General features: G+C 42.9%; 1 protein-coding gene across 1 annotated transcript; it reads right to left on the bottom strand.

Annotated features, from left to right (window-relative positions):
- Window positions 1-2,329: 2,329 nt before the first annotated feature.
- Window positions 2,330-12,269, bottom strand: HSP90B1 (heat shock protein 90 beta family member 1). Its single transcript, XM_079303216.1, has 18 exons — window positions 12,111-12,269; window positions 11,567-11,666; window positions 10,835-10,976; window positions 10,628-10,744; window positions 9,924-10,255; window positions 8,866-8,977; window positions 8,064-8,180; window positions 7,356-7,472; window positions 6,504-6,641; window positions 6,338-6,415; window positions 6,190-6,255; window positions 5,670-5,939; window positions 5,213-5,458; window positions 4,789-4,925; window positions 4,318-4,396; window positions 4,066-4,221; window positions 3,435-3,533; window positions 2,330-2,593 (listed from the first exon to the last, which is right to left on the bottom strand). Exons 1-18 carry the CDS (start codon window positions 12,157-12,159, stop codon window positions 2,564-2,566), a joined length of 2,385 nt encoding a protein of 794 aa, XP_079159342.1. The 5' UTR covers window positions 12,160-12,269; the 3' UTR covers window positions 2,330-2,563.
- Between the last annotated feature and the right edge of the window lie 2,490 nt (window positions 12,270-14,759).

The following is a 14,759-nucleotide window of genomic DNA, read 5'->3' as shown; positions in this document are numbered from 1 at the left end:
AACAAAATCTATCAATGCAAACATCTTAGTGGATCCACTTCTAGTGAAAAGAGTTTTTCCTCTACTGCACCTGAACAAAGCTGAGATTGGCAACATTCCACTTTAACAGAAGATAAAGTTTATTGAAAATAGGACAGTTCAGCAGTCTTTTGTTTCTCTTCTAACTGGGGCAGGAACATCAGTTTTTTGATGACCCCTTTAATAAACCAGCATTCACCAACCCTCGCACAGTTTCCAACACTTTGTCGGATTATCACCTCTTATGCTGATTTCTGACATGAAAAATGCATTTCTCTCTATTTTTCTAAAGGTTTTTCAGATCTAAAGGCTGCAGAGGGAAGTTACTACTAATTAGGCTTGTATTTCTAAGTGTATTCTGCTGCTACTGAAAACTGAGCAACAGGGAGCTCAGTCTTTTCTAGTACTGAGGGAAATGTCCTCATTAGTGCCTGTCTAGGAAGAGCAAAATTGACAATGCACCAAGTGTTAACAGCAGAGGTGACAGATCCAGAATCAGCATAACTGCAGCACTGAAAGAAGCAGTGCTGACTGGGAGACACTTCACTACTGACATCATTTTGCTTCAGAGCTGACAAATAAAGAGGTAAACTTACAAGCACATTTTGTGCTTATTAATAGCAAACACTTGTCACTGCAGGGTGTAGGGAAAGCAGCTGGACCAGTTATGTTGCACATGATACTCTCAGCTGAAGTATGTGAAGAAGCACAAAGCAGAAGTCAAGTATGCTCTTATTATTTCTGAAATTAAATCAGTTTTGTCCCCCTCAAACCAATCAAAGCAATGAGAACTTCAGCTATACAACAGAACAAAGTTTACTTAAATCTTCAAGTAATTTACAGATTAAGAATACTGGAGAAGACCACCCTACACTGCCATTAGTCCCCTTCTGTTTGTTAGGCAAAATCCTTTCCAATCACACAGGAGGTGGGAGCAACCTTTGCTACTCAGAGGTCAGATAGAGAAGTGTGGGTAGTAAGGATACATTTGTGAGTGTATCACTGAAAATAAGTGATACTTTAGGAGGCTGATTGCTACAGAGCACAAAGTTTCACTGCTATAGTAAGAGAAGGTGCCCCTGCCCTGTTTAGTAACTTACTGCCACAGGCTGCTTCTAAAGTGCTGGCTGCTGAGACTGTCCCTAGACCACTCGGCCTGGGCCAGTAACAGAAGGCTCTTCTCTAGGACACCACTGCAGTGAGCAGAAACCAGGGTGTCCCCCCCACCCAAACTAAGCTTCCTTTTCTTGACAGCTCAAGCTTCAATCCAACTCTAAACCCTAACAATAACCACACTGATACATGGCATACTTCAGGCAATATAGAAACCCACTAAATGGAAAGTGAGTTCTTCAGGTCAGTGTTTAGTGCCCCAGCCTAATAAGAAAGCTTATTTTACTTCAGACTGCAGAAACTTTTAACTTTACAGTTCAGTTAACAAAAAAAAAGATTGGTTCTTAAGAAGAATTGCTGTGCAGAAGCACCACAACTCCTTTGCCCTCCTTCCACAGGAAAAAAAAAAAAAATCCCCCAAACCATCACTGTAAATGCTTTCTACTAAGTCTATGAAGATGTTTTAAAGTAGAGGCACTAGTGAGAAAATGTAGTGCTTCATGCAATCACTGCATAAAGCTAACAATGAATGGAAGTTCAATATGTCTACAACCAACCAGGTTTAGCTACAATCACATTAAGTTTCCACAGTGCTTTGCCAGAAGAGAAGAAATTAAGAAACACATAAAGAAAATGTGAAAAGAACTTCCATCTTTAAAAAAATCTGTAGAAAACAACTGCTGTAGGTACACAAATCAAAGGCAGAGCTTCCAACTGCCATAGAGGATGGTACCAGCTCACAGGCAGTAAGACAGTTCTGGTGGGAGTTGTCCCCATACTTAGGTTTTAAAGGAAATGCTTTTTCCTTCCTCATCTGTAAAGCTTCTGCTGCCTATTCTATGGAGTCACATCACAGATTCCAGCACAAGCCATCAGGGCTCCACTTCCAATGTCATTTTTAAACACTCCATCTCTTTCCCAGGTTTGCAGGAGATACCCAACTCAAATGCTTATTTCAATTAGAAAGTTCAGTGCAGCTCTCAGGTGTATTTGGCTAAGCAGCACAGCAGGTTTGTAAACATAAATCCCAGCCATAGGCAGATGCTACACAAGTAGATGTGGCTGTGCCAGCACAAGAGGTCCAAGGATTGCCAAGAAACAGCTTGTTTGCACACAGGACCTGAACACCCAGGACCATACCTTCATTTCTTTCTGCCAGCCCACAGGATGAGCTTGGTATGTATACATTTAGAGTTAGTGGTGTTTGGGAACATTTTATTTTGTACATGACAAGATTTTACACCAAGTCAGTTAAATAATACAAATTTACATTCATGAGGAATGTTTTTAGAAAAGTGAACTTAAAAAAAAAAACCTCCTTTACCCTTAAAAGCCCATACCATCCCTCAACATTTTACAGTGGAAAAAAACAAAACAATCTAATTCACATTCCCTCTTAACCCCCCAATACAGGACAGTAGTTGAGTGCAGTTTACAGTTCATCTTTCACATCTGTGGATTCCTGTGAAGACAAAAAGAGAATCAGAATATTACTTTTTGCAAGTGGAAAAAGGTTACAAAGACCTATCCTGGAACAACAGGAATTTATATCACTGTCATTGCAGGTTATACTGCTGTGCAAACCTAACAGTGGCATTAAGTAGATATAATACAATAAACACTGATTCTCAAATTTATTCTTACCTAATTTGACATTTAACAGTTGGAAATTACACTGCTATATATTTGCACTAGTCACAGGATATCATCTTTCAGGTCTCTTCCAAAAGCAACCCAAGAAAGGAGGCCCAGCTGGGACCTCACAGCAACTTTACAGGTTAGTACTATCAAGAAGCTACGATATTAGAAGAGTTCATCATATCCATCAAGATATAATTAAAACTGCAGACATGAGCTAAGTGAAGGCTGACTTTACTTAGGTGACAGGTGAATTGTTCAGAAGCAATGGTATTGTCTGGAGTGGTGTTCCAAGCCTGTAGTGTAAGCATTTAAAATTACACTCTTGCTGATTTGTTCATGTTTTTGCCCACAAGCTGTGGAAATACCATGGGTAATTATTTTCACTAGAGGATCTGCTGCCATTTTCTTGCCACAGGGCACTGTTACAATCTCTGAAGCTTCATTTAGCTCCAGCTTTTAACATACCTCTATCATATTTTCACATTAATGTTTAATAATAAATTTGTACTGCACTTTTTTTCCCCTCCAAGAAAATCCTGGAACATCTGACACTAAAATCTCTTATCATGCAAGGCAAAATGAACAACTTCATTGCCAGGTAGCACCCAAAGACAAAGCTGCACATATATATTGGCAAGAAAGTACTAAACTTGAGACCCTACCTTCTGTGTTTCACTGTCCTCAGCATCAGCATCCACTTCATCTTCATCCTGCTCTGCCTCCTCAGCTGCATCTTCAGGCTCTTCAGGTTCCTCATCCACCTGTACACAAAGGTCACAAACAATTTGCTTTACTTGCTTAGGTAGTTTAACTAGTTGTGTTCTAGCTAAATACAGGCTATGGAAGTATTCACCATCATTTCCTAACATTTGCCACAAGCTACCTGAAGGAAAAAGTAAAATCTTTTTAGCACTAATCTATTCCAGCAAAACAGCCAGCAAAAGCTCTTGCACACCATTATGAACCTGTATTACTTGTATCCGCTTGGGAATTTCTCCATTTGAGAGACAGTGGCCAAAGGCCTGTGTGCCCAGTTTACTCCTGCAGAGCCAGCACTTAATTAAGAACATAAGCATACTAGAAAAGCATAATAAAATAGTAGAAACTCAAGCAACTACAAAGAGCAAGGAAGGGACAACATGAGTATTAAGTACAGGTTCATGGCTGGACTTTTGGTGGCCCATTTCAGTGCAGGAAGCTGGATACATTCCATTTTATGCAATTGAATCAAGCAGCTGCACTTTTTAAGATGGTAGTAAATCAATTATCAGCCCAAGTGGAAGGCAAACTAACCTTTGCATCCAGGTCAATGTTTAAACTCAAACGAAGCATCCTTTCTATTCTGTCTCCATATTCCTTAGTGTCTGGCAACATATATCCTGATCTCAGAGTTGCAGTTTCAAACAATACCACTGCAAGATCTGAAACAGTTTTGTCATCTTCATTTTCCTAACAAAGAAGGAGACAAGAAAATCAAAACAGACCTGTTAAAGCAGGTTGTAGGGAGCAAAGTCTGTCAATGTTTCACTACTGTCATTTATTTACCTTGACTCGCCTGAGCATGTCCTTGATGAGTGGATGCCTGGGGTTAATTTCAAATGTCTTCTTTTGGCTGGCATAGTAACTGAGAAGAGAAGTTACAGTACTAAGTTTCAAAGTACAGGACCCAATAATATCTTTATATTCTATATACGTTGGTTACAGTCACAGTAATAAGTGTAAACCCGCCCTTAAATACTGGTGCAACTAAAATGCATTCAAGTTACTAAGTTCATTTTCTCTTGTCAACAAATGGCAGATTCCAAATGCTACTGCTAAGTCTTGCTCACCAGGCAGTTTTACATATTGGGATGAAAATAACAATTCAAGACTATAATGGAGACTAACTTAATTGTAAATGACCTTGAAAACACCCAGGATCATCTGAACTGGGTGGAAGCTTGTTCTGGGCACACCAAGCAAGGGAGGCCCCATCAACTGCATTTCATATCTGCTGTTACAGAATTGGAGGCTTACTTTGTGGATATATCCTTCCCAGTCTGGTAAGCTTGAGCCTTCATGATTCTTTCCATGTTACCAGACCATCCATACTGACTAGCCACAAGAGCACATGGAGATTGGGTTAAACGTTGAGATAGCACAGCTTTTTCAATCTGTAGGAAAAAAACCCCAAAAACACCTTAATGATAGTTCAGAGCTAATAGCTTATACAGTGAATAAAGTAAATAACTCTGCATTTCCATGCTGATTCAAGAATTTCTGGAAAATGTCTAAGATGACATTCTAACTCATTATCTTCCTGAATGAAGATGTTATCCATAAAGTTTTAGCCACAAAGTCAGAGAAGCCACTGTCAAGTCCGTGCTCAAATAATCTGCAAGGTATGTTGTATCAAGTATGACAAGTAAAAATAATCACTACATATAACACTGTATTTTACCTTGTCTTTGAGAGCTTTGTCTTTCATCCAGTTTAAGAGGGGTTCAAATTCCTTTTCCAAGGCTTCCCGACTCTCTTTAGACTTTTCACTTTCTTCAAACTTAACTCCTTCTTTTGCTACATTCTGGAACCTCTTGCCATCAAACTCTGGCAAAGCCTGGATACAGTATTCATCTACAGGTTCAGTCAGATAGATCACTTCATAGCCCTTTTTCAGCAGACGCTCAACAAATGGAGAGGACTCAGCCTAGGATGAAAGAATTTAAGACCTCAGTTTAACTGCACTGGTATCAGCAGCTACCAAAACCTGTACAACTATCTGTCAAATATTGGTACCAGAAAAACTGCACTTCAATAGTAACAAACATTTACAGTAAATGCACAATTCTTGGCCTTTATGGTACTAAAGCAACAAGCTGTAATACACTGTACTTCTTTCCTCTTTCACTCTTACATACCTCCTTTCTGCTGGCACCAGCCATGAAATAGATTTTGTCTTGCTTCTCTTTCATTCTTTCCACATACTGATCAAGGCTTGTGAGGTTACTTTCATGATGAGAAGACTGGAAGCGCAGAAGTTTAGCGAGTCGGGTACGATTGGAGTGATCCTCAATAACACCAAGCTTCACATTGGTACCAAACTCTTTCCAAAATGTGTCATTGTATTTTTCCTCTGCAATTTTCTTGATCATATCAAGAGTTTTGCGCACAAGTTTCTTTCTGATCACCTAAAAAAAGAAGCAATAATGAGTTACAACAATAAGTATTTGCAATAGTCCCTCAATGCAACCTCACTTCAAAAAGCAAGTTTCACTTTGTATCCCTGATCTGAAGTAGACAAGTAATCTGGAAATAGCAATAACTGAGTTTGCTTTACATTAATTTCAGTCATGAAACAAAATTCATCAAGCTATTAAGTCTCAAACCTTGCTGCTGTCACATGCTTACAATGAAAGAATTTAAAACCAATTAGCTTACCTTTAACAATTTATGCTGCTGAAGTGTTTCACGGGATACATTCAACGGAAGATCATCAGAATCCACCTAATTGAGAAAGAAAGTTTTAAGCATATCTGGAAGTATTTGGAACTAAAAATAAATTAAATGCAAGATTTATAATACTTACAACACCCTTAACAAAGTTAAGATACTTGGGCATCATGTCATGGAAATCATCAGTGATGAACACTCTTCGAACGTACAGCTGAATAACAAGAGCAGAGAGCACCCAAGTTACTTTAGGGCTTTTTTAATTTTCCACAAAACCATACCCACACACTTTTCTGTCTTACCTTAATGAAATCACTTTTCTTGGATCCATATTCATCAAACAGTCCACGTGGAGCAGAATTAGGAACAAACAAGATGGATTTGAAAGTGACTTCCCCTTCAGCAGTGAAGTGGATGTATGCCATCGGGTCATCATGCTCCTGTGAAGAGAGAATGCTTTTAACTGACATGGAGAAAACACCAGTGAGTCAATACACTTCCAATAATAACATGAGTTTGCAAGTAAGTGCAATTACAACTAAACCACCTAGCCATGCTTTGCTAGAGTCTATCATGGAGACAAAAGTTTAAGTTACAAGATCTTAGTAACTCCTATAAAATAGCATTCCAACCTTCCTAAGTAACCTCCCTTGGAGACCTCCCAAGTTTTGCTGGATTTTAACAAGCTAGTTACTGAACAGTTACCAACAGGACAACAACAAATAGTATCATCCCACCACAGTGAAGACACTACCGAGTAACACATTACACTGTAGCGATACAAAGACAACACTTCTAGGATACTCTTGTCTCCCTTTTTATTTCCCCACCAGCTGCAACAAACACCACAACCCTCACACTAATTACAAATTTCCCTGTCCACATATAAACGAATCAGTAAGTTCCACACAAGCTGCAACATAGTACTTTCCATATCTAGACTAATCAACACTTGGGTGGTAGTACCTTCTCCTGGAAAAAAGATTAATTTCAGACAGATGTTATGCCTTCCAGGCTCTCTGCAGTTCCATCTATTGACAGCAATTAATTCTTCATAAATAGCCCATCCTATAAGCACTCAAGTTTTATTTACATAGCAAGAGATACTATAGCAAACCTCTTGATTTGGAATGATCTTGAGGCACAGAGCTTACCTTGGAAAAGGTTTTGTAAAAAGCTTTGTATTCATCTTCCTCAACTTCTTTGGATGGTCTCTGCCAGATTGGTTTTATGTCATTCATCAGCTCCCAATCCCAGACAGTCTTTTCAACCTAGGTAAATAAACACAATAGTGTAATAGAGACTCATTCTTAACCTCAGGTTAGGCCAATTAAAGGCACTCCAGTGAAGTCAAAACATAAGATGCATGTAAAAATTCCCAATGTGTTCATTCTAATTTACAAGATTACACAGTGACCTGGACATTCTCATTTTAAGTATACACATTAGTGCAACACATGGGAACAAAACTTTAGTCTACAATGTAGTGTGCTCCATGCACATTTAACAAATTCACTAAGCACCAGTATTTCTGTTCTATTGCCACTCTAGAAAAATCTTCCCAGCAGAGTATATTAAACTTAAACTCATCAACAGTGTCAGATTACAGAATTCCACTACCATTTCAAGCAGTTCATGCAAGTACTTATAATTAGCTGTGACCACTGCTTCACAAGGCTACTGCCAATCATCTGTCTGACTTCTATCTAGTCTGTTTCATTTACAGTCTTCTCCCATACCATCTCACTTTAAAAGGATTTGCTTCTTGAAAGCACACACTACTGAAATGCTCCTCTGCAGGACTACCTAGGAAAATGGCTATCTGACATGAGTTACAGGACCCCAAAGCTAACAAAGCTTACCTTCTTTGTTTTTGGTTTCTTTTCTTCCTCCTCTTCTTCAACTGCTGCTTCATCATCTGTTTCTTCTTCTTTCTCCTTTGCTTCCTCCTCTTCAATGGGTTCTTCAACAGTCTCTGTCTAAAGAGACAACCAAAGGTGGGGATTTGAACACCTTTACTTCCTACCAGGTATGTTCTAGTATTCTCTCAAAGAGCTTAATCTTTCACAGCACTAGCCTGACTTCTGCTATTTGTCTCTTGCAAACTTGTCTATAGATAGTATTTTTCAGTTGCTTTTCATTAATACATACTTTCCTTTGATACACTGGGAGATCAACACACTCAAATCTTCCAATGCTTTGCACATAATGCTCAGAGACTTGGTGGATTTTAAGTTGGTGCCACACCAAGAAAACATCACAACAGGCCTAAAATCTAAGATACTGCTCTGTTGTTTGTTTTTCTGAAGGGTATCTAGCCATGGCTCTACTTGAGAGCTTAACAGAGCTTCCATCTATCAATGCCAGTGAAAGAAAGATCCCTATTATTAATTTTAGCAGTGCTTTTCTCTTGGTGAAGTTTGAGTAAAAAAAACAAAACAAAACAAAACAAAAAAATACCAAGTTACTTTAAAATTAGTGATTTTAGCAACAGACTGGCATTTTGAGAAAAGACTAACAGCCAAAAGAGTCAGGAACAGAAGAATTGTATAGATTAGACAAGAAGCAGCTCTATGGCAGGCCCTTAGCCTTCATGAAAGATCTGGCCAGACAGCTGTCATAACCAAAGCTTATACAGGACAATGCTCAGTGAAATACACTTACCTTGCTGCTCCACACATATATGGGGAAGTTTATGAACTGGGAGTATTTCTTCACTAGATTTTTAACAGTGTCCAGCTCAAGGTAATCAGATGCTTCCTCCTTCAAGACAAGGCTAAAGAAAAAAAAAAAAAAAAACAAAAAAAACCCCAAACATTTCAAAATGCTGGACAAGTATTCGACAGTTTTATAGCAGAATATACATTTCTTATGCCACTGAGATTGACCAACTGAGCCAGAGCATGGTGCCCATAAGTGGGAGTTGATCCTCATATAGGAATATTCACTTCAGAGCTGGAGTTGATGATCCTTGTGGGTCCCAACTCATAACACCTGTGATTTTTGCTGCAGCCATAACAATTCAGATTTATTCAAGTGAGCTTTTTATTAGATCATCTCCAAGTATCACTTAAAAAAATACAATCCTTACTCAACTAGCAATTGTTTGCACTGGCTGAGGCAGAACACAATGTTCAAAAATTTGAATGAAAACATCAAATCATATGAATACTTATCAGGATCTTGATGCACCCTCCAGGTCTTTACTTCAAACTAGAGCATCACAATCAGCCTTTTTATACTGAGTGCCTTCTCCAGAAAGGCATCCTCTAAACCTAAACCAAATAAATTTACCTGCTCATGAAAGCAATGAAAACAGGACTAGCAAACTACCTCTAATCTGAAATTTGCATCAGACCAGCCACACTGATATATAAACAGCAGCCAGTTTCCAAATAAAGCTCTATAGCCTCTGTACAGGTTTTGCCAGGCCAGAATTGTGTTGAGCGACTGAATGAGCCTGAAGGCAGCTGAACTGTCTGAAATTACTTGCTGACAGTTGTCAAGACATTCATGGTTTTGCTGGCTCATCTAACAAAGCATGAAGTGAATTACTTCATTTCTTTTCAGATGCAGTAGGTGTTTTGAATATTTCTATTCAACTGAGCAAAGTTGTATTACAAGAAATAAATCAGTCACAAAGCTAAAGTCATTTGCATATTCCAACAAGCAAAGTGTACCCACACAACCTTGTTTATTTTAAGACCAAAGAAAATACTTACGTTATGGTTGTGCCACGTCCTAAGGTGTTCCCTCTTGGGTCATCAATCACAGAGAATTCATTCGAATCTGACTCCCAAATATGCTGAGTATCATTGTTGTGTTTTGATGTGACAATAACTCTGTCTGCTACTAAGAAAGCAGAATAAAAGCCAACACCAAACTGTCCAATTAACTCAGATGTTGACTGGCTATCATCCTGCATTTCAGTCATCTTGTTTAAGAATTCACTTGTACCAGACTTTGCAATGGTACCCAGGTTTTTAACTAACTCCTCCTTTGTCATGCCAATCCCCGTGTCTGTAACATGAAGCATGTTCTTCTCTTTATCACACTGAAAAAAAGACAAAAATGCATTTTGACTTCACAGTGAGTTTTAATATGTGCCAAAGAAAAGTGGTATATAACAGCTATTCAAATTCAAACATGCCTGGCTACAACAAACTGAATTTGCAATAACTACAGAAATGAGAAAGGCCTTCCTTCAAAGTAGCCCAATATTTCAGTTGCTCTTTATAATACCAAAAACATTTTTACCATTAGAAGAGAACTAGTCTTGGAAAAAGTTAATTGCAAGGGTCCTCGTGTAATCCTAATTTGTATTTGCATCAATATTAAGCCAAAAAATAGAAATTTAATGATGCAGTGTATTTTTACATTCCTCCACCAGTTCTTTGAAATAGAAGTTTGTACTAATCCTTCTTACCTTGATTTTGACCGTAAGCTCCTCATTGCCAGCAAGAGCATTTTCATCAGTTAATGATATCAACCGTATCTTATCTAAAGCATCTGAAGCATTTGAAATAAGTTCTCGCAAGAAAATCTGAAATAGAAACCAGCAGTCAGAAATGGCAGGAGAGAGACAGGCACACTCCTTCCAAAATTCTAACAATCTGCAGATGAAGGCACTAACCTCTTTATTTTTATATAAAGAATTGATAATGAGCTTCATCATTCTGTTCACTTCTGCTTGAAATGCAAACTTCTCAGATTTTTCTCTGATTTCTTTGATCTGGGATGCATTTAGGCCATCTAGTTGGATAGCTTCTTCCTCTCTGTTAGGACAATGAAAAACGTATCAAGGAGTCTTGTCCACAAACAACATGATTAATTTAATTTTATCACACAGCAGCAGCAATAACAATCACATGCAGCACAAAATTACACGATCAAGTGAGTCAAGTGCAAGTGTGACCATCCTCAACTACATAACTATAATCCAAAAACTGGATTGAAAATTCATGCTTGCAGGTAAGACTTTTTTGATAAGAAAATCAGGGAATAATACAGGTATTCCTAAAGGTACTGCAATCCTCAGAATGTGGTGCACCTCACAGGAGGTGAAGCATTTCATGGCACAGAGCTATTTCATCTGTAGGCACTAAACTAAACTGACACCATTTATGATATGCCTAAGTAGATCCAAATTAACAGTTATTGATATTTAATAAGATCAAGATGAACTTCTCTAAATCCAAGTTCTCAAGCTCGTTTTTATTTAGAAGGAAACAGTCTTTTACAGGAATGTTTTGTTTCCCCCAGCTGACTAGATGTCTCCTTTGACTAGTGTGTTCCCCCCTTACTTCTGAGGTATTACTGGTGCTAAAATTGATCCTTGTAAAACCAGGGCGCCCCTGCTACCAACCTCTGAACAACTTCATCATCCGTTCGAGACCCTTCTCTGCTTTTGCCCAAGTCATCTTCCACGGTCCCATCTACGTCCACCTCATCGGCTCTGACCGACACTGGGAAAACAAGGAAAACAGCGCTGAGCCCGATCCCCACCCTACGCACTGCCCAACTTCTGCGCTTTTCTGCACATCCCCAGGCTCAGCTCAGCCCCTCGAGTCCCTCCTACCCCCTCCCCGGGGAGTTCAGCCCGACCGAAGACGCGGGAGATGGGCGAGGGGAGGCCCGCTCCCCCCTCCGCCCCCGCCCGTGACGGCGCATGAGCCGCGGGCCCCCTCCCCCCCGCCCCGGCCCCGGAGAGGGCCAGGCCCGGGCAGGGCACAGGGCCGAGCACCGCTCCCCCTCTCCGCGGGCAGACCGAGGCTCCCGCCCGAGACCCCACCGCCCCTCGGCGGCCTCCGTCCCCCTCACCGCAGCACACGGCGGGGGGGGGGGGGGGCCTGCTGGCCGGGACCCCGACACCCTTCCGCCAGAACCTTCTAGAAACCGCGGGCGCTTACCGGCCAGGAGCAGCACACAGGCCAGAGCGAGCCCCCAGATGGACTTCATGGCGGCCGCAGTGACAAGAGAAGAGCCCCCGGCGCCGCCGCCCCGCGCTCCCGAGCCCGTCCCGCGCCGCCGCCGATCCCGTTGGAGCGGCCGCGGCCCTCCCCCTCCGGCTTATCAATACCCGGGTGGGGGGGGCCGCGCCACTCCGCCCAATAGGTGCGCACCACGCCAAACACGGAGCCAATGGGGAGCCTGGGAAGGCGGGGTCTGCAGCCGTCGCCGCCAATCGTGACTTTCCATGTGCGGTTTCCTGCGGTCGGAGCGTGGCCGGCGCCGATTGGCGGGCGGAGCAGCGCTCGGCCAATGGCGTGCGCGGGAGGGCGTGGCCAGCGCGGCCCCGCGCGGCGCCGCAATGAATGATACGCGGTGTTTAACGGAGGGACCACGTGGGGCGCGGCCGCGGGAGCGGCAGGGACCATCTCCGTACGGAACACCGGCTTCGACCGCTTCCGGGGGCAGGCGGGATGCTCATCGGGGAGACGGGGCGCTATGGCAACGGGCACTTCCGGTCGCGGCGGCGCCCTTGGGTACCGAGAGGAGCGAAAAGTCATGACTAGGGCCATAATCAGCTGAGCCGAGCGGCGGGAGCAGCGCCAGGCCTGAGCCGCCGTAGCCGCCGGCAGGGGCAGGGCGGCGCTGGCCAGTCCCGCTGCCCCTCCCCATCAAGTGGGGGCCTTTCCCGTTTTTCCGCGTTGCATGCCGGGAACTGTAGTTCGCGCTGTCGGTAGCCCGTGGCGCCCCCTGCCATGACTGGGGCCTCCCCGCAGGTGTTCGGGGCGTCACGGCCCCGCTGTTGTCCTTGTGATCCGGGCCTTGGCTCTCCGCTCCTCTTTTCCCGCCTAGTGCCTCACACCTCCATGAGAGAAACCGGCTGCCTTCTGCGAGCCTCTCTGGGGACTCTCGGTCCGGTGAAGAGAAAATCTAGCGGTGTGGTTGGCAGCTCTCTCTCTTCTCCTGGTTTCCACCACTCATCACTGCGACCATTCTCCCGGGAGCTCGTTAGCGCTCCTTAGCCTGCCCTGGGGGCCCTGGTTTATCCACCCGCGACCCTCCCTTCCCCGCGGTGTAGCGGCTCCAGCGGCTGCCTCAGGTGTGAGGGGACACGGGACCTGCCGCCACAGTGCCACTCTGCCGGGCAGGGTGGGTGTGAGGGGACACGGGACACGGGACCTGCCGCCACAGTGCCACTCTGCCGGGCAGGGTGGGTGTGAGGGGACACGGGACACGGGACCTGCCGCCACAGTGCCACTCTGCCGGGCAGGGTGGGTGTGAGGGATGGCAGCTGCGATCTGTGGCACTTTGAAAGGGACCTTCCCCCATTTCCAGTGTCACTAGCAGGGGCTGCAGCCTGGGAGTGAAATGCAGCCCGTGCAACTTCTGCAGTGCACCGCTGTTAACAGCCCATGTCAGTAAGCTGCTTGAAATAACTTATAACCTCACTCACCATCCTGGAAAAGTCTGCCCAGGCTTTCATATGTCTATCACCTGTTTCATCTTACATGTTTAACACTAGACTGGGAAAAAAAACCAAACCCACCAAACAAAAAAAAACAAACAAACCAAAGCAAACCCAAACCTGCAAGCAATGATTTAATGAACTTTGTACTTGGAGAGGAATATATTTGAAAGAGATTGATCGGTGATGTTCAATGCAAAAAAGAAAAGCCCTCACTATGTTTACAATTTCACAAACTTGGTCTGTCGGTAGCTGAAAGTCTTGGCAAAACTAAGTTCATCATCTTTAGTTACATAATGGCCCGGGTAGATTTTTTTTTTAACTTTAAAAACTTAGTGTTGTACATTTCTGTCCTCCTGATAATTCATGTTTATGGAACTGAAAAGAGCCTTTGTATTGCAGTAAAGAATGGTTCTTCTAAATGAAATGTTGTGCTTTTAACCCCACCTGGCAACAAAGCTCTGTGCAGCTGCTTCCTCACTCCTCCCCTTGGGCTGGGGGAGAGAATCAGAAGAGGAAAAGTAGGAAAACTCATTAGCTGAGATAAAGACAGTGTAATAGGTAAGCAAAAGCTGTGCATGCAAGCAAAGCAAAACGGAATTAATTTACCCTTTCCCATGGGCAGGTGGATGTTCAGCTATCCCTGGGACATCAGGGCCCAGCACAGATAGCAGTGATTTGGGAAGACAAACACCATCACTCCCAACATCCTCCCCTTCTTCCTCTTTCCCCCAGCTCTATGCTTCAGGGGAATGGAATCAACATGGAATGTTCCTTGGGTCAGTTGGGCTCAGCTGTCCTGGCTGTGTCCCCTCCCAGCTGCTTGTGTACCTCCAATCTCCTTGATGGTGGCGTGTGTGGGGGACAGAAATGGCCTTGACTCTGTGCAAGCACTGCTCAGCAATAACCCAAACATCCCTGACTTACCAGCACTGTTTCCATCCCAAATTCAAAACACAGCCCTGTGCAAGCCACTGTGAAGAAAATTAGCTCTACTCCAGCTAATACCAGCACAAGAAGGTAAAATTCAACTGCAACCTCTTTAAAAGACTCATGAAGCATTTCTGTATGATTTGTAGTTTTAATAGGTGTCCCTCATGGATAACAATTTATAGAAGAAATAAAAAGGGTGGTTTCTCTTACA

The sequence above is a fragment of the Erithacus rubecula genome, assembly GCF_903797595.1.
Source record: "Erithacus rubecula genome assembly, chromosome: 4".
NCBI lineage: Eukaryota > Metazoa > Chordata > Aves > Passeriformes > Muscicapidae > Erithacus > Erithacus rubecula.
Note: the sequence above shows the minus strand (reverse complement) of the source record. Positions and strands in the feature narration are given on the sequence as shown.

Excerpts from the sequence above, each read along its gene's own strand:
- HSP90B1 (XM_079303216.1), bottom strand. The coding sequence starts at position 12,159 with ATGAAGTCCATCTGGGGGCTCGCTCTGGCCTGTGTGCTGCTCCTGGCC. Across the intron at positions 10,977-11,566 it reads GATGATGAAGTTGTTCAGAG|AGAGGAAGAAGCTATCCAAC; the intron begins GTTGGTAGCAGG and ends TTGTCCTAACAG. Across the intron at positions 4,926-5,212 it reads ACAAAGCTCTCAAAGACAAG|ATTGAAAAAGCTGTGCTATC; the intron begins GTAAAATACAGT and ends TTTTTCCTACAG.